Source organism: Bombina bombina, chromosome 5 (genome assembly GCF_027579735.1).
Source record: "Bombina bombina isolate aBomBom1 chromosome 5, aBomBom1.pri, whole genome shotgun sequence".
In the NCBI taxonomy this organism is placed as follows: domain Eukaryota; kingdom Metazoa; phylum Chordata; class Amphibia; order Anura; family Bombinatoridae; genus Bombina; species Bombina bombina.
In genome coordinates, this window is record NC_069503.1 from 179755062 (window position 1) to 179775157 (window position 20096).

Here is a 20096-nt window from a genome sequence, read left to right on the forward strand (position 1 = left end):
GGGAGCTATCTGGTGATTGGTGGTTACACACACCTTTCTCATCATTGGCTTAATTTTGCCATGGTGTTTGTGCTGTTGAAAAATCCACCTCTGATAAAAAAAAAAAAAAGTTTATACTGCAGTATTGGCTATAGCAAATCTATGTACAGAAAAGGCATGGAAGAGCTCAACCTCCCAGTGGTGATGGGGCACAACTCTTTTAAAAAGATGTTCCTGAATCAGCTAAAAAGGAATAGTTTACGATATAATTGTTATTGTTTTAAAAGATAGATAAATCCCTTTATTACCCATTCCCCAGTTTTGCACAACCAACACAGTTATATTAATATAATTTTTACCTCTGTGATTGCCTTGTATCTAAGCATCTTCTGACAGCTCCCTGATCACATGACTATTTATTATATATTGACTTGCATTTAGTACTGTGTTGTGCTAAATCCTAAATAACTCCTTGGGAGTAAACACACTGTTATCTATATGGCCCACATGAACTAGCAGTCTCCTGTTGTGAAAAGCAAATAAAAAAAGCATGTGATTAAGAGACTGTCTATTGAAACAGGCAGTAACTTAGAAGTTTAAATGTTATAAATTATATTAATCTAACAATGCTGGTTGTGCAAAGCTGGGGAATGGATAGTAAATGCATTATCTATCTTTTTAAACAATGACAATTTTAGTGTAGACTGTCCCTTTAATGAACTCTTATCTGCTGCTTGCTTTAGTGCACAGTCCCTTTAATGTCAAAAGATAGCACATGTAAGCCAAGGGACAATCCAGTACTTCTGGACTAGAAGGAAGCCATGAAAAACTAATAATAAATTAGGACAGTTCTGATATTTATTGGGTGGACTAGTAACTTTGTCTCCCCTGACCAGTAAGCTATAGTAATATTTTTCCCCTCTAGTAATAACCAAGAATATCATTGCAACATTAAGAATAATCTCTTATTTGAAATAACTATGTCAAGTTGCTATATTAGTAACAATTTTAGCAACTGCAGAATATGTTTAACCAGTAAGTGATTATTTACATTTGAAATGTGAGGTTCAGCGAGGACAGCTGCTGGTGCTGAGTGCACATTTTGGAATCTGCCTAATTTAAAACTGCATGTGTGTCACTGCAATGCTGTACTTGCTTCATATGGATTGTTGCAATAAAGATGCATTAAATAGACGTAAAGTATTTATCATTATTCGAGTGTAAGAAGTCCCCATATAATCAAGCTGTAATGAACACTGACCACTTGCACTTCCAGCCTCCTTTTGGTACAGTCTGTAAGGGTGGATCCAGGCAGTAAGTGTGGTAGCTAATGTCACAGTCATCACAAAGCAGTAATCTACCAGGATCTGTCGCCTTCCCACAGGCTTCGCACACTGTACATTCTAGGCATCTCCACCCCTTACGGAGGATCACTTTAGTAAGCTAAATAAAGAAAAAAAATCTTAGTTATTGCAAATATTTTATTTAATATGTACAATTTATATCTATTTCTCTTTAGATTTACAGTTGTGAGAAGCATTTTGTCAAGAGGACAAAAAGCTGTGAACACTTCACAGATGACAATCTGGTGGAGAACATGTGCCAAACAGTACTAATTATGGTTTCCATAACAGATATTTTATTTGCAGACACTGCCAAACATTTCACGTTCCCTTTTGAGTACTGCATTTAAAATAAGCATGACTTGTTTTGGCCTAGTCAGAAGCTTATCCAAGGCATCATCATCAAAGGGAACTTGCGCCTGGGTGCTTGCTGTGCCACAGTGTGTCTCTCCCCAAAGGCAACAGGTAGCCTGGAGTAAGCTACCATAATGGCTCAAGTAACTCACAGATCAGAGGATGACATTTTATTTCTATTAGGTAATTTGCTCTCTTGATATCTTTGGCTGAAAAGAATACCTAGGTAGGCCCAGGAGCAGCAATGTATTTCTGGGAGCTAGATGCAGATTTGTGTTCAGCTAGCTTTCAGTAGTCAATTGTAGCACTTTCAACAAAGGATACCAAGACAACAAAGGAAATGTGATTATATAAGTAAACTGGAAAGTTGCTTAAAATCGTATGCTCTACCTGAATTATCAAAGAAATGTGCTTCATGTCCCTTTGAAGAACCCCCCCAGGAATTTGCATGTGTTACTTATAAATGTACATCAATGTTTCGCTTACTTACACCATCTTAAACAAAGGCCATCGAAATAATACCTGCACTTTTAACAGGTCAAAACCTCCTTAAAGACAAGTGATGTACAGGGTATTTTTTTAAATTCTTTATTGAAAAAACCATATATAAAATATACAGCAGAATGAAAAAATGAACAAAAAAAAACAAAAAAATCATATAAGATATTATTACAGCCATCGCCAACTTATGATATCCAAATACTCCCCCCTTCTTTCCACTTCACTCTCCATTCCTCTAAAGCTTTCCGTCCTCTAATCAGACCACTAAATAGCTTCGCATTATTAAATTATTGTTTTAAACAGATACAGAACTTGTCTACTCCCAACCCCTCCCCCCCGAACCAAAAAAAAAAAAAAAACTACCCCAGTACTTCCCCACTCCCCTCAGACAGTGGAATTATCTGTGATATGTTTAACAAAGCATCTTCTCCCATGTACTTAATGAATTCCAGCCATGTTTTCTTGTAAAACAGAATTTATGTTTACCTGATAAATTTCTTTCTCCAACGGTGTGTCCGGTCCACGGCGTCATCCTTACTTGTGGGATATTCTCTTCCCCAACAGGAAATGGCAAAGAGCCCAGCAAAGCTGGTCACATGATCCCTCCTAGGCTCCGCCTACCCCAGTCATTCGACCGACGTTAAGGAGGAATAATAGCATAGGAGAAACCATATGGTACCGTGGTGACTGTAGTTAAAGAAAATAAATTATCAGACCTGATTAAAAAACCAGGGCGGGCCGTGGACCGGACACACCGTTGGAGAAAGAAATTTATCAGGTAAACATAAATTCTGTTTTCTCCAACATAGGTGTGTCCGGTCCACGGCGTCATCCTTACTTGTGGGAACCAATACCAAAGCTTTAGGACACGGATGAAGGGAGGGAGCAAATCAGGTCACCTAAATGGAAGGCACCACGGCTTGCAAAACCTTTCTCCCAAAAATAGCCTCAGAAGAAGCAAAAGTATCAAACTTGTAAAATTTGGTAAAAGTGTGCAGTGAAGACCAAGTCGCTGCCCTACATATCTGATCAACAGAAGCCTCGTTCTTGAAGGCCCATGTGGAAGCCACAGCCCTAGTGGAATGAGCCGTGATTCTTTCGGGAGGCTGCCGTCCGGCAGTCTCGTAAGCCAATCTGATGATGCTTTTAATCCAAAAAGAGAGAGAGGTAGAAGTTGCTTTTTGACCTCTCCTTTTACCTGAATAAACAACAAACAGGGAAGATGTTTGTCTAAAATCCTTTGTAGCATCTAAATAGAATTTTAGAGCGCGAACAACATCCAAATTGTGCAACAAGCGTTCCTTCTTTGAAACTGGTTTCGGACACAGAGAAGGTACGATAATCTCCTGGTTAATGTTTTTGTTAGAAACAACTTTTGGAAGAAAACCAGGTTTAGTACGTAAAACCACCTTATCTGCATGGAACACCAGATAAGGAGGAGAACACTGCAGAGCAGATAATTCTGAAACTCTTCTAGCAGAAGAAATTGCAACTAAAAACAAAACTTTCCAAGATAATAACTTAATATCAACGGAATGTAAGGGTTCAAACGGAACCCCCTGAAGAACTGAAAGAACTAGATTGAGACTCCAAGGAGGAGTCAAAGGTTTGTAAACAGGCTTGATTCTAACCAGAGCCTGAACAAAGGCTTGAACATCTGGCACAGCTGCCAGTTTTTTGTGAAGTAACACCGACAAGGCAGAAATCTGTCCCTTCAGGGAACTTGCCGATAATCCTTTTTCCAATCCTTCTTGAAGGAAGGATAGAATCCTAGGAATCTTAACCTTGTCCCAAGGGAATCCTTTAGATTCACACCAACAGATATATTTTTTCCAAATTTTGTGGTAAATCTTTCTAGTTACAGGCTTTCTGGCCTGAACAAGAGTATCGATAACAGAATCTGAGAAACCTCGCTTCGATAAAATCAAGCGTTCAATCTCCAAGCAGTCAGCTGGAGTGAAACCAGATTCGGATGTTCGAACGGACCCTGAACAAGAAGGTCTCGTCTCAAAGGTAGCTTCCAAGGTGGAGCCGATGACATATTCACCAGATCTGCATACCAAGTCCTGCGTGGCCACGCAGGAGCTATCAAGATCACCGACGCCCTCTCCTGATTGATCCTGGCTACCAGCCTGGGGATGAGAGGAAACGGCGGGAACACATAAGCTAGTTTGAAGGTCCAAGGTGCTACTAGTGCATCCACTAGAGCCGCCTTGGGATCCCTGGATCTGGACCCGTAGCAAGGAACTTTGAAGTTCTGACGAGAGGCCATCAGATCCATGTCTGGAATGCCCCAAAGTTGAGTGACTTGGGCAAAGATTTCCGGATGGAGTTCCCACTCCCCCGGATGCAATGTCTGACGACTCAGAAAATCCGCTTCCCAATTTTCCACTCCCGGGATGTGGATAGCAGACAGGTGGCAGGAGTGAGACTCCGCCCATAGAATAATCTTGGTCACTTCTTCCATCGCTAGGGAACTCCTTGTTCCCCCCTGATGGTTGATGTACGCAACAGTCGTCATGTTGTCTGATTGAAACCGTATGAACTTGGTCCTCGCTAGCTGAGGCCAAGCCTTGAGAGCATTGAATATCGCTCTCAGTTCCAGAATATTTATCGGTAGAAGAGATTCTTCCCGAGACCAAAGACCCTGAGCTTTCAGGGATCCCCAGACCGCGCCCCAGCCCATCAGACTGGCGTCGGTCGTGACAATGACCCACTCTGGTCTGTGGAATGTCATCCCTCGTGACAGGTTGTCCAGGGACAGCCACCAACGGAGTGAGTCTCTGGTCCTCTGATTTACTTGTATCTTTGGAGACAAGTCTGTATAGTCCCCATTCCACTGACTGAGCATGCACAGTTGTAATGGTCTTAGATGAATGCGCGCAAAAGGAACTATGTCCATTGTCGCTACCATCAACCCGATCACTTCCATGCACTGAGCTACGGAAGGAAGAGGAACGGAATGAAGTATTCGACAAGAGTCCAGAAGCTTTGTCTTTCTGGCCTCTGTTAGAAAAATCCTCATTTCTGAGGAGTCTATAATTGTTCCCAAGAAGGGAACCCTTGTTGACGGGGATAGAGAACTCTTTTCCACGTTCACTTTCCAGCCGTGCGATCTGAGAAAGGCCAGGACGATGTCCGTGTGAGCCTTTGCTCGAGGGAGGGACGACGCTTGAATCAGAATGTCGTCCAGGTAAGGTACAACTGCAATGCCCCTTGGTCTTAGCACAGCTAGAAGGGACCCTAGTACCTTTGTGAAAATCCTTGGAGCAGTGGCTAATCCGAAAGGAAGCGCCACGAACTGGTAATGTTTGTCCAGGAATGCAAACCTTAGGAACCGATGATGTTCCTTGTGGATAGGAATATGTAGATACGCATCCTTTAAATCCACCGTGGTCATGAATTGACCTTCCTGGATGGAAGGAAGGATAGTTCGAATGGTTTCCATCTTGAAAGATGGGACCTTGAGAAATTTGTTTAAGATCTTGAGATCTAGGATTGGTCTGAACGTTCCCTCTTTTTTGGGAACTATGAACAGATTGGAGTAGAACCCCATCCCTTGTTCTCTCAATGGAACAGGATGAATCACTCCCATTTTTAACAGGTCTTCTACACAATGTAAGAACGCCTGTCTTTTTATGTGGTCTGAAGACAACTGAGACCTGTGGAACCTTCCCCTTGGGGGAAGTCCCTTGAATTCCAGAAGATAACCCTGGGAGACTATTTCTAGCGCCCAAGGATCCAGAACATCTCTTGCCCAAGCCTGAGCGAAGAGAGAGAGTCTGCCCCCCACCAGATCCGGTCCCGGATCGGGGGCCGATATTTCATGCTGTCTTGGTAGCAGTGGCAGGTTTCTTTGCCTGCTTTCCCTTGTTCCAGCCTTGCATTGGTCTCCAAGCTGGCTTGGCCTGAGAAGTATTACCCTCTTGCTTAGAGGACGTAGCACCTTGGGCTGGTCCGTTTTTACGAAAGGGACGAAAATTAGGTCTATTTTTTGCCTTGAAAGGCCGATCCTGAGGAAGGGCATGGCCCTTACCCCCAGTGATATCAGAGATAATCTCTTTCAAGTCAGGACCAAACAGCGTTTTCCCCTTGAAAGGAATGTTTAGTAGCTTGTTCTTGGAAGACGCATCAGCCGACCAAGATTTCAACCAAAGCGCTCTGCGCGCCACAATAGCAAACCCAGAATTCTTAGCCGCTAACTTAGCCAATTGCAAAGAGGCGTCTAGAGTGAAAGAATTAGCCAATTTGAGAGCATTGACTCTGTCCATAATCTCCTCATAAGGAGGAGAGTCACTATCGAGCACCTTAATCAGTTCATCAAACCAGAAATATGCGGCTGTAGTGACAGGGACAATGCATGAAATGGGTTGTAGAAGGTAACCCTGCTGAACAAACATCTTTTTAAGCAAACCTTCTAATTTTTTATCCATAGGATCTTTGAAAGCACAACTATCCTCTATGGGAATAGTGGTGCGTTTGTTTAAAGTAGAAACCGCTCCCTCGACCTTGGGGACTGACTGCCATAAGTCCTTTCTGGGGTCGACCATAGGAAACAATTTTTTAAATATGGGGGGAGGGACGAAAGGAATACCGGGCCTTTCCCATTCTTTATTAACAATGTCCGCCACCCGCTTGGGTATAGGAAAAGCTTCTGGGAGCCCCGGCACCTCTAGGAACTTGTCCATTTTACATAGTTTCTCTGGGATGACCAAATTTTCACAATCATCCAGAGTGGATAATACCTCCTTAAGCAAAATGCGGAGATGTTCCAATTTAAATTTAAAAGTAATCACATCAGATTCAGCCTGCTGAGAAATGTTCCCTAAATCAGTAATTTCTCCCTCAGACAAAACCTCCCTGGCTCCCTCAGATTGGGTTAGGGGCCCTTCAGAGATATTAATATCAGCGTCGTCATGCTCTTCAGTAACTAAAACAGAGCATCCACGCTTACGCTGACAAGGGTTCATTTTGGCTAAAATGTTTTTGACAGAATTATCCATTACAGCCGTTAATTGTTGCATAGTAAGGAGTATTGGCGCGCTAGATGTACTAGGGGCCTCCTGAGTGGGCAAGACTCGTGTAGACGAAGGAGGGAATGATGCAGTACCATGCTTACTCCCCTCACTTGAGGAATCATCTTGGGCATCATTGTCATTATCACATAAATCACATTTATTTAAATGAATAGGAATTCTGGCTTCCCCACATTCAGAACACAGTCTATCTGGTAGTTCAGACATGTTAAACAGGCATAAACTTGATAAGAAAGTACAAAAAACGTTTTGAAATAAAACCGTTACTGTCACTTTAAATTTTAAACTGAACACACTTTATTACTGCAATTGCGAAAAAACATGAAGGAATTGTTCAAAATTCACCAAACTTTCACCACAGTGTCTTAAAGCCTTGAAAATATTGCACACCAATTTTGGAAGCTTTAACCCTTAAAATAACGGAACCGGAGCCGTTTTAAGCTTTAACCCCTTTACAGTCCCTGGTATCTGCTTTGCTGAGACCCAACCAAACCCAAGGGGAATACGATACCAAATGATGCCTTCAGAAGTCTTTTATCAGTATCAGAGCTCCTCTCACATGCGACTGCATGCCATGCCTCTCAAAAACAAGTGCGCAACACCGGCGCGAAAATGAGACTCTGCCTATGCTTTGGGAAAGCCCCTAAAGAATAAGGTGTCTAAAACAGTGCCTGCCGATATAATTATATCAAAATACCCAGAATAAATGATTCCTCAAGGCTAAATAAGTGTTAATATCAATCGATTTAGCCCAAAAAATGTCTACAGTCTAAATAAGCGCTTGTGAAGCCCTTATTTACAATCGTAATAAACATGGCTTACCGGATCCCATAGGGAAAATGACAGCTTCCAGCATTACATCGTCTTGTTAGAATGTGTCATACCTCAAGCAGCAAAGGACTGCAAACTGTTCCCCCAACTGAAGTTAATGCTCTCAACAGTCCTGTGTGGAACAGCCATGGATTTTAGTTACGGTTGCTAAAATCATTTTCCTCATACAAACAGAATTCTTCATCTCTTTTCTGTTTCTGAGTAAATAGTACGTACCAGCACTATTTGAAAATAACAAACTCTTGATTGAATAATGAAAAACTACAGTTAAACACTAAAAAACTCTAAGCCATCTCCGTGGAGATGTTGCCTGTACAACGGCAAAGAGAATGACTGGGGTAGGCGGAGCCTAGGAGGGATCATGTGACCAGCTTTGCTGGGCTCTTTGCCATTTCCTGTTGGGGAAGAGAATATCCCACAAGTAAGGATGACGCCGTGGACCGGACACACCTATGTTGGAGAAATCAAGATATTTCCTTTATTATAAAATTTAGTATCATAAGCCTCCAGGAACAATAGTTTGACTAGCATTTTTTTAACTGCTCCTATAGAAGGAATCTTATTATTGATCCAGTTTACATAAATTAAGGATCTTGTTAAGATTATGACCCATTGAATAAATCTAGTGTTTGACCCCCAGTTTACCTCCTTATTTAGGAAGATAGAGTTTTCTCCCGATAACTGAATCTTCTTCGTTACCATAAGTAAAAAATACAAATTTTTACCCCACAACTATCTAATCTTGGGACATGAAAACACCATATGAATTATAGATGGATCTACCGCCCCACATTTTACGCACTTATTATCTATTAAATTATTCCATTTTTGTGCCCTCCTTGGGGTGATATAATCAAAGTGTATTAATCTAAAATGAGATTCTCTAAATTTAGATGATTTCATAATAACTTCAAAACTCTTAGAGACAATCACACTAGTACTAAGGTTATATTTACCCAACCTATTAGTATACTCTTCAATAACTCTCTCCGTCTCTGGAGTTTGTAATTTACCATATAAGAGGGACAATAGACCCTTTTTGACTCTTGGACAATCTAAAATCACATGCTTATAAGCAATTCTTGTTTCTTTGTCTAACATTTGCAACAGATAGTGTTTTGCCTGAAAGAAATGGAACTTATCTGATGTTGAAACTTCATATTTTAACTGAAACTCCCTAAAATTATATGGGCATAGCAACAGGGGGTTAATTAATTGGTTTATATGTACAATGTTCTTGAACCTCCATCGATGGAATACCTCATAACTTAAGCCTGGAATAAATCTAGGGTTCCCCAAAAGGGGCAGTTGTTTGGTAACCATATGCCCATAGCCCACCAATTTCATTATGAAAGCCCAAGCCCTTATGAAATCTTTATAAAGGGTGTGTGTGCGAATTCTAGTGCCAAGTTCAAATGTGTTTTAGATAAACACGTGTACTCTAAATTATTGGGATTTAAAAAACTCCATATATCCCTCAAGTTGTATAAATCTAAATCTAATAGAGTTGAGATTATCGTTTTTTCATATTTTGAATTACGCTTTGGAATTGTTTTCCTCTGGTTACCCCCCAATTTCCCTCTATCAAGGAGATAATCTGGCGTTATGTTGTAATCTCCCATAATTATTGTCTCATATATTGAGAATTTATCTATAATTTTAAAAATATTCCTCCAAAATTTCCAATCTATTTTATTGGGACCATATATGTTCCCGATAAAATATTCCCTACCTTCTATGTTTATATGTATAAAAACATACCTTCCTTATGAATTAATTTTTGCTTAATTACATAATTCAACTTCTGGTGTAGTACAAATGCTACCCCCCTTGCCGATTTCTTGTATGATGAGCTAATGACTTCAGAAATCCATCCAGCCCTGATTTTTTGATGTTCACATTCAGACGAATGCGTTTCCTGGAGGCCTATAATGTCCACTTTTTTCTTAATTAAAAAATTCACAATGGCTTTACGTTTTATCGGGGAATTTATCCCCCCCACATTCCATGATAGTAGTTTAACCATTATGTTTCTTCAGAGTCTACCATCAACGACACAAGGGGGAAAAAAAAAAAAAAGGATGGGAACAGGGTATTTCTATGTCCTTAAGGGATTAGTAGCACTCTGTAATTAAGTACTCAAAGGCTTTGAAGTAGGGCGATGCTTTAGACAGAACACAGTTTTCCCATGATGCCCTTAAAATATTTAAGAGTTAAATCCTTTACATAAAAAAAAAACCAAATAGGCAAGTGTGACTCCAGGAAGAGAACATGTTATCTTGCTTATTATGCATATACTGTCAGCATGTTTAACACATGCATGTGAGTACTTTAGCAGTGTAGTAAATGAAATTCAGTTGCCATTTTTTAAAAGATGAATACTAAGACCCTTACCTTAATACTGACACAGTATGGATGGTAACACTGGCCACATTGAGAACAAGCAAGAAGTCTTCCTTCAGCACCTTTGCCAAAACTTCCGCATACAAGACACATATCCTAAGAGCCAATAAACACAAGAGATTAAGGGAAAAAAGTACTTCAAGTAATGAAACATCTTTGTATACTTTATACAGAGGACTGTGTATGAAGTAATTTAATATATTGGGGGGAAAACAACATAAAGAGACCCACTAAAATGTAAAGGAAAACTATTTGATAAGTATTTTTTTTCTAAATAAATCCTAATTAAAAAAAAAGTTACATGAAAATGCAAACAGCAAAACCATATTTCAACTGAATTCCAACCTGATGCAAGGTGAATTTGTCACTGCTGGAGAATAAGACAACTGTATTGTGCATTGAGGTCTCTTCCTCCTCTTTGTATGATGGAATATTGATTGTGGTTACCTACAACAAAAGCACAGTATAAAAGCAAGACCAACTATATTAATGCAGAAACTACTTCCGACACAGGCTGAATATGTTTACATATTAGTGTATCATATAATGGATGCAGCATACAACTATTAAAAACACTGTCGTCTAATACATATGTGGTGAACTACATATGCTCTTTCCTCCACATAAAAACTATTAAATTATCCTGCAATGTTCTCAAAAGTCACCTGAAACTCAGTATTCAAGGATCTCTGATTTTCTTCTCTTTTTACAATGAAAGGAAGGATTTCTCTTGCGTTGCAAACAGTAAAACCATTTTTGAACAACAAGGAGATGGCTTTTCTTATTTAGGTTCCTTTCTACTTAAAAGGGACACACTGATTATTATAAAATTCATTAAATTTTTTACCGCATTTTTATTATTAAACAAATGCTAATTTTTAAATGTGTTTTTAACCTCTGGAACTTATGGAATAGGATGATATTATAAGTCTAAGGTGACTAGATATTCAAATAAAAGCCCATAGAACATTATGTTTAATGTGCTCCTGAGTATTAATATTTATAGATATACTTACAAAAATGTTTTATTAAGGAAAAATTTAGAAAAAATTGTGAACTACAAAATATGTAATATCCCCAAGTTTCTGATCAATTAAAATGTACAGTAACAGGATAAATAACTATAAAGTCTTGCTTTGTACCCCAGGGATTATGTAGTTGGCAATGCTAGTTTTTAATTTCGAACGACCTCTTCCACCACGTCCTGAGAGCCCAGAACCCCGTGGTCTTCTCTTAGCTGGAAATCCTGAGCCACGACCCTGTAGGGGTACGAGAAGACAGTCAATACAACATACCATTCATTCCCCCCCCAAAAATTAGATAAATCACTATTAACCTTAGCCCTCTCCATCCAATCTTTCTATTTTAGTATAACATATTTTAACAAACCTTAACCCAAGAAGATTCAAATAATTATGTTATTATGGCCCTGCTCAAGATATAGAATTAAAGTGATAGTAAATCCTAGCGTGTGAAATGCTAGGATTGACTATTGGAACAAATAAAGGGGCTTTCAGTCATAAAATATAAAATGTCTCAAACACACTAACAGCACTAATAAACTAAAATTCAATAAATTATATTAAATACAAATATTGTATTTATTGGTTACAAGGAATGCAGCAAAGCATTGTCCACACCAAAAACAAAAAAAATGGAGAGATGTATACAATCTAGTAGCTCTAAACAGTGTTAATCCAAGCTTAAAATAGGCAAGGAACTATCTCTTTGACAATATGTTTCAAGGAACTAGTTCTTACAAAATATACATATACATAAACATTGATTGTGACACCTGATGAAGGGGCGTGACCCAGAAACGTGTATCGAGTATCAGTAAGATTAGTCTGTCCAGACCAGTAAGTTACCAAGAAGTAAACTGGAAAGTTGTTTAAAGAAGAACGTGGCCGCATTGTTTTAGTGCTCCGATACAGACCTTCTTGGTGGGTTGCTCATCCTGGGGATTAACACACCAAAGATGCTTCACGAAGCATAATAACAAGCCCCAATACTTAGAGAGTCACATCAGGCGGATAAAATAGCAAGGGGACAAGCGTAAGCACCATCTTGTTAGACGCAACGGCCGCGGCCTACCTGACAGCAGAGAAACTACCTCCACAGCATCGCTGCGACGAAGACAGGTGCCGCCATAATCTGGGTGCAAGCGGAGTGCATCAGTCAGTTAAGCCCTCAAATAAGGCGACAGGCGGTCGCAGGTGACATACGATGCCCGCAAAGCAGAGAGGCGTGGCCATCCAGTGTCTTTGAAGCTGCGGAACAAGATCTGGCTGCCATAGCGGAGTGAGTGATTGTTGCACACCATTATCACTCAGGCAGAACACAACAGAGTGAATCAGGGTGAGTCACAGCTAAAATGCCACTGTAAAGGCCTCTAAGCCATACAGACACTAAACATTATAGTCTGCTGATCTACAGCACTTTCAACCTAAATATAGTGGTCCCCTGCTTCAGCAACTCTGCCTGCTGATTATAGCCTTATCCCTGTGAGCAAAAACGGAGCTTGACTATTCCTCCTTACTACCACTCAATGGAAAATATAACTGCACGAAAATAACTGAACACTAAGTAAACTCCTCCACTTCCATATCTAAAATGGCTTTGAGGAGTAGAAATCAGGGGGACAAACCATCAAAACCAGCAACCCCAAGTGCAGGAAAACAATGCACTTTTCAAATTGTCTGACACCATGGGGGATATGGAAACACCTTCATTGACCCTTCCAGACACTCTGCTGCATACACCACACTATACAGAAGGGGACACTACACCAATAACTAGAGCTGACCTCAGTTCTCTGGTAATGTGAATGGTGTAAACCGAGCGCTAGTAAAAGTGCCTAAAGCTTTTATATTTCTTGTATTGAATTTGTACGATTGTATTAAATATTTATATTTACCTTAATAGCCTATTAGCTTTTAGCACTTCCTTCCACTCTTAATATTCTGACCTCTGTTCTCTACCCACTAAGTACGACTTGACCACATATATGACACAAGTCAGCAAGGCCATTAAAGATGGCCCAGAAGAGGTAAAACGGGACATTAACGCTCTGGGGCACAGAGTCCAACAACTAGAAGAGCAGGCAGAAGAATCTTCTACAACTACAGATGCCATGACTCTAACCCTGCAACAACAGACCACCACCATCGTACAGCTGCAAACCCAAATGGAGGACCTGGACAACAGGGGTCGCCGCCAGAATCTACACATCAGAGGAATATCTGAGAAGATCCTTCCTGCCCATATACCGTCTTACTTGCAGAACCTGTTTAAATTTCTACTAGAAGCAGGCAACAATGATAACATCATCATAGACAGAGCTCATAGAGCTTTGAGAGCGCAACCTCCGGAAACAGCACCTCTCAGAGACATTATCATCTGCTATCATAAATTCATAGACAAGGAGAAGATACTACAGGTTGCCAGAAAAAAAGTCTCCCATAAAGGGAGAAAAGGGGAAAAAAAAAAAAACAACAACCTTTTTTTACCCTTTGTTTCAAGTTTTTTTGATGTTAAATATGTTACATATTGTTATTATTAACATTGACCGTTTTGTTTTTTCAATTCACCTGCCATGGCTCTCCAGAGAAAAGCAAGCCATCGCATCCTCCTGCGAACCCTCTACGCTGTCGTTTTTCCTCTTTCCTAATCCTCCAGCCCAAACTCAGGAACTCCTTTTGTCTTTCCAACACAGGGTAAGACTTATCCTCAGACAGAACTAAACACAACACTCTATATACAGACATGGATAATCCAACTATTACAATAGTATCCCAAAACGCGAAGGGGCTTAACTCCTCCACAAAGCGTTCTATAGCCCTCAGGAGTTTTATCAAGCATAGGGACTCTATTTTTTTTTTTTTTTACAGGAGACACATTTCCTATCATCAGCACAACCAAAACTTAAATCCAAAGAACACCCAATAAGCTTTTTCAATTCACACACCACAAAAAAAAGGAATGGAGTAGGTATTCTTTTTCACAGGAACGTCCACTTTCACTTACATGACACAGTGATGGACAAGGAGGGACGAATATTGATCCTTATAGGACTGCTATTCCATAGACCAGTGACCTTGGTGAATGTATACGCACCTAACAGTAACAGACACAAATTCTACCAACAGCAATCAAAATTAGTTTCGGACAATCAAAAAGGAACGCTGATTCTAGGAGGAGACTTAAACATAGTCCTAGACTCCCCACTGAACACCTCCACAGGTAAGCCATCAACGTGCTCGAGACCACCTAACGCAGTACATAGTTGCATGGCACAATTAGGTATGCTTGACGTATGGCTAGTATAGCACCCTAGTCAAAGGAACTATACTTTCTTTTCACATCTGTGGTCAATATACACACAAATAGACTATCTAATGGTAGATAGGAACAACCTGTCTATTGTTAAAGCATCTGACATACAACAAACTCCTTGGTCTGACCACTCGTCTACACTCATAACCCTACAGTGGCCACTACCTGATCGTCCAATATATATGGAGATTGGATGAATCCTTACTCTGATACCCACCCACCCTAGAGGCACTGACAAAATCCTTACAAGAATATTTTAATATTAATACCTCACAGGATACTAACCCTGGCGTAATCTGTGAGGCACATAAGGCAGTTTTGAGGGGTGAATGCATTAACCACACGACACACAGTCGAAAATTATACAATAGCACCATTGACTCCCTGATATGATATGAGACGGTTAGAACTGGTGCACAAGAACAACCCGAAGGACCTATTAGCATTTAAATGTCTGACCGAGGTTAGACAGGAACTAAATAAAATCCTAACTAAAGAAGCACATAGAAAGGCTTTAATTTGAAAAAGATGTATTTCTATGAAGGAAATAGAGCAGGTACACTTCTGGCTAAAATGTTAAAAGCACAAAAAACTAAAACCGAAATACACAAACTGGTAACGGTACACGGCTAAGCGATCCACGACAGTAGTCAGATAGCTAATCACTTCGGCTCTTACTATGCAGGGCTCTACAATCTTGACTCCAACGCTTCTCCCGAGCACTTAGAACAAATGCGAGAATACATTAAAAATGCAAACCTACCTCAGGTCCTGCCCACTAAAAAAGATGAGCTAGAAACTCCCACAACCATTGCGGAGATACTGTCCGCAATTAAAACACTGCCTTCCGGCAAAAACCCAGGTCCGGACGGCTTCACAAGCGCATACTACAAAACATTCAAGCATATAATAGCACCCCACTTATTAAAATTGTTCCAATCACTAGATGATAACGTCCTGCTCTCCAAAGACATGCTAACAGAGCACATATCTGTAATCCCTAAACCTAACAAATCCCCCACATACACAAGTAGTTACAGGCCTATATCCCTCCTAACTCGGACATCAAGATCCTGGGTAAGATCTTAGCTAAATCGGATTAACACGGTATTACAACACCTTATTCACACTGATCAAGTAGGTTTTGTCCCAGGGAGGGAAGCCAGGAACAACACCATAAGAGCACTGACCCTGATGACATACGCAAAACGCCATAATATTCCGGCGGTCCTAATGGCAACCGACGCTGAGAAGGCGTTTGATCGAATCAATTGGACATTTTTAAAAAAAAACCCTAGCAGCTTTAGGGTTTGGCCCAAAGATGATCTCCCGCATATTCAGCCTATATACTCACCCCACCGCCAAGGTAAAGGCAAACGGTATGCTATCCGAACCCTTCAACATACAGAATGGGACAAGACAGGGGTGCCCTCTGTCCCCAATTCTGTTCATCCTCTCCATGGAGGTCTTTGCCACGCACGTTCGGCAGAACCAGGAAATTCAGGGTATCAACATAGGCCCACACAATTTTAAAATGGCATCATACGCAGACGACGTGTTATTCACAATCACAGACCCTCAGCGCTCCACATCGGTAATCCTTAGAGAAATTGAAACTTTTGGGAAATTCTCTAGCTTTTCAGTCAACACACAAAAGTCAGAAATCCTAAACATATCCCTATCCCCACACGCGTTCCAATCAATAGCGCTTATTTGTCCCTTAAGATTACAAAAGGACACTTAAATACCTGGGTATTCAACTATCTCCCACCACCTCCCAACTGGTTGATGATAACTACCTCACACTCTCAAGCAACATCCAACAAGATCTACACACCTGGGCTGCAAAACCAATCACATGGTGGGGGCGCACGCAGTATATCAAGATGACGACTCTACCTAGGATTTTATATCTCTTTCAAGCCCTCCCCATTCCCACCCCTAAATAGTATATTTCCCAACTACAGAAGCACGCCAATTCCTTTATATGGTGGAAGAGTAGACCCAGAATAGGCAGAAATAATATGTACAGAGCACTAGGACACAGCGGACTAGGACTACCATGCATAGCAGATTACCCCAACGTGATAACCTTACAGCGAATTCTAGATTGGCACTAAAGCATGGGTATCTATAGACTCCCAAATACTGAGGGTCCCGGAAGTGGGAGCACTGTGTTGGGTACCTAGAGACCTCAGACCTGGCTATCCACAAATACACCTTTGATACATGGGATAGTATCACCACACAAAAGAAATACATAACTGGAACACGTTCTCCCCTATTTCCTATCCCAATGAATGCAGAGTTGGTGGGGGGGAATTGATAGGGGGCAACAGAGGCCGACAGAGTGGGGGATACTCCACACCCCTTAAGAGTTTAACACATAATGGCAAGTTACACACCAGACAGAATCTGGCAGACGGTAGAAACTCAAATTGGCGCAAATATTCACAACTATCTCACTTTATACATACCTCCCCATAGAAACAAGTTTTTCTTTGAGAACTAACACCCTTTGAGAACTTATGCTCCAAAACCGAGGGCATGAAACACACTTTCCATCTCGAAGAAACTCTTACAAACAGAACATGCTCTAAACTTACCCACTTACGCTTTAAAATGGCAAGACGATCTAGAACTCAACATGACAAGAGAGGACTGGACAAGAATATTTAAACGCACTAAAAAAGCTTCAACATCACCTCAGTTATTAGAACTGAACTTTAAGGTCATGATGCGTTGGTACCTTACTCCTTCCAGACTACAGTCCATTTACCCAGGCGCCAGTGACAGATGTTGGAGGGGCTGTAATGATAGGGGAAGTTACCTCCATATGTGGTGGAAATGTGACAAAATCAGACAGTTATTAGTCGGGATAGAAAAATTCTTCCAGCAAATACTGACACATGATTTCTCATTGACCCCCAATATCACACTCTTGAATGACTTACCAAAATTCCCTTGCGCACTTAGGCTTATGTTATTACAAGTGGGACTGACAGGAGCCAAAGCGTTAATAGCCTTAAACTGGAGGGGTCAGATCTCCCCGACACTCACTAATTGGACAGAAAAGGTAGCAGACCTACTGACCATAGAGGAGTACGGATACCCGAGGAGGAAAAAATTAAATTTCCTTGCGGATGTTAGGTTCCTTGGGGAAAATGCATTGGCTGAAGCCAACTCCGCACCCTCACCTCAGGACACCACCAGACTTAATACATAAAAAGACCAATGAAACACAGAGACTCCCTCAGATCCCCTCCTTCATGACTTTTTCAAATATACAACACCCTCTGCACCCCTCACCTCGGGCTTGCACTCCTTTGCACATCCAGTTATTGGCATCCATGACAGCTTGGAGGCAAAAGTTTCCATTGATAACGAAACACAAGGCAACCAGCTCAACTATTCTCTGAGAGATGCTTGGCAGGCGATTGTTACCCCGATAAGTCAGTGTTTCCTTTTTGTTTTTTATTATTTGTTTAATGTATAAATAATCGCTTATCCTCTTTCACAGCGAAAGAACTATAAGTTATACCACTCGTCTTGTAAAAACGGTATACAGGTGTTTACGTTATTATGTGAAATGGACTATGCTTTGTATGTATGAGCCGGATACCCAGTAACTATACTTATTTAATTTCTTGTTATTGAAAGATGAATCTAAATAAAATATTTAAAAAAAAAAAAAATTGGATGCTCTACCTAAATCAAGAAAGAAAATTTTTGGGTTTCATGTCCCTTTAAGGACAGAAACTTGACATAGTCCGTATGCAAAGCTGAGTGCAAACACTTAAATCAAATAAATGAACAATTGTGTCATCTTTCCATTTCATTTGTCCATTTATATAATGTAAAATATACTACAGAGGTATCAATAAAAGTAATACTATTTTTTATGTAATCCACCAACAGACGAAGTAGTTACAGGTTGTCTTAGCCACTTCTACAGACTTATGATAAACACATTTTCTTCAATGCATTAATCGATTGTTGAGGGCATAAAAAAAAAAAAAAAAAAAAAAACTGAATGGAGGTTGATTAGTTCCCTGTTCTAATCCATAAGTGTTTGCCACAAACACATTGTATGAAATGAGGGGGATATTTGCCTTAATTTTCCAAGCCATTTCAAACCATGTAAATAACGATCATATATTACATGTAATGGGACCGGAGTCCCACTGTAAAGTGAAAAACAGAATTAATGCTTACCTGATAAATTACTTTCTCTTGCGGTGTATCCAGTCCACGGATTCATCCTTTACTTGTGGGATATTCTCATTCCCTACAGGAAGTGGCAAAGAGAGCACACAGCAGAGCTGTCAATATAGCACCCCCTCTAGCTCCACCCCCCAGTCATTCGACCAAAGGTTAGGAAGAAAAAGGAGAAACCATAGGGTGCAGTGGGGACTGTAGTTTAAACAAAAATTTTTTACCTGACTTAAATACCAGGGTGGGCCGTGGACTGGATACACCGCAAGAGAAAGTAATTTATCAGGTAAGCATAAATTCTGTTTTCTCTTGCAAGGTGTATCCAGTCCACGGATTCATCCTTTACTTGTGGGACACCAATACCAAAGCTTTAGGACACGGATGAAGGGAGGGAACAAGACAGGTACCTTAAACGGAAGGCACCACTGCTTGCAAAACCTTCCTCCCAAAAATAGCCCCCGAAGAAGCAAAAGTATCGAATTTGTAAAATTTGTCAAAAGTATGCAGTGAAGACCAAGTCGCTGCCTTACAAATCTGCTCAATAGAAACCTCATTTTTGAAAGCCCATGTGGAAGCCACTGCTCTGGTAGAATGAGCAGTAATTCTTTCAGGAGGCCAAACGGATGATGCTTTTCAGCCAAAAGGAAAGAGAGGTAGTAGTCGCTTTCTGACCTCTCCTCTTACCAGAATAGATAACAAACAAGGGAGATGTTTGTCTGAAATCCTTAGTTGCTTGTAAATAGAACTTTAAAGCACTAACTACATCAAGATTGTGTAATAGACGTTCCTTCTTCAAAGATGGATTAGGACACAGAGAAGGAACAACTATTTCCTGGTTAATATTCTTGTTAGAAACAACTTTAGGAAGAAAACCAGGCTTGGTACGCAAAACTACCTTATCTGCGTGGAACACCAGGTAAGGGGAATCACACTGTAAGGCAGATAATTCTGAAACTCTTCGAGCAGAAGAGATAGCTACCAAAAACAAAACTTTCCAAGATAACAACTTAATGTCTATGGAATGTAAAGGTTCAAACGGAACCCCTTGCAGAACTGAAAGAACTAGATTCAAACTCCATGGCGGAGCCACAGGTTTATA

At 40.5% G+C, this 20096-nt stretch overlaps 1 protein-coding gene across 3 annotated transcripts in view; it reads right to left on the minus strand.

Annotated features, from left to right (window-relative positions):
- The window catches only part of KMT2C (lysine methyltransferase 2C), a 418185-nt gene that overhangs the window by 335679 nt on the left and 62410 nt on the right, over positions 1-20096 (minus strand). For 2 of the 3 annotated variants that reach the window (XM_053713806.1, XM_053713804.1), the window contains exons 3-6: positions 11590-11706; positions 10793-10894; positions 10439-10543; positions 1241-1422 (exon numbers count right to left, since the gene is read on the minus strand). In XM_053713806.1, coding sequence (XP_053569781.1) covers positions 1241-1422; positions 10439-10543; positions 10793-10894; positions 11590-11706 — 506 coding nt within the window. Of the gene's footprint in view, positions 1-1240; positions 1423-10438; positions 10544-10792; positions 10895-11112; positions 11258-11589; positions 11707-20096 lie in introns of those variants that run through there. The other variant, XM_053713805.1, reaches the window with a different exon arrangement.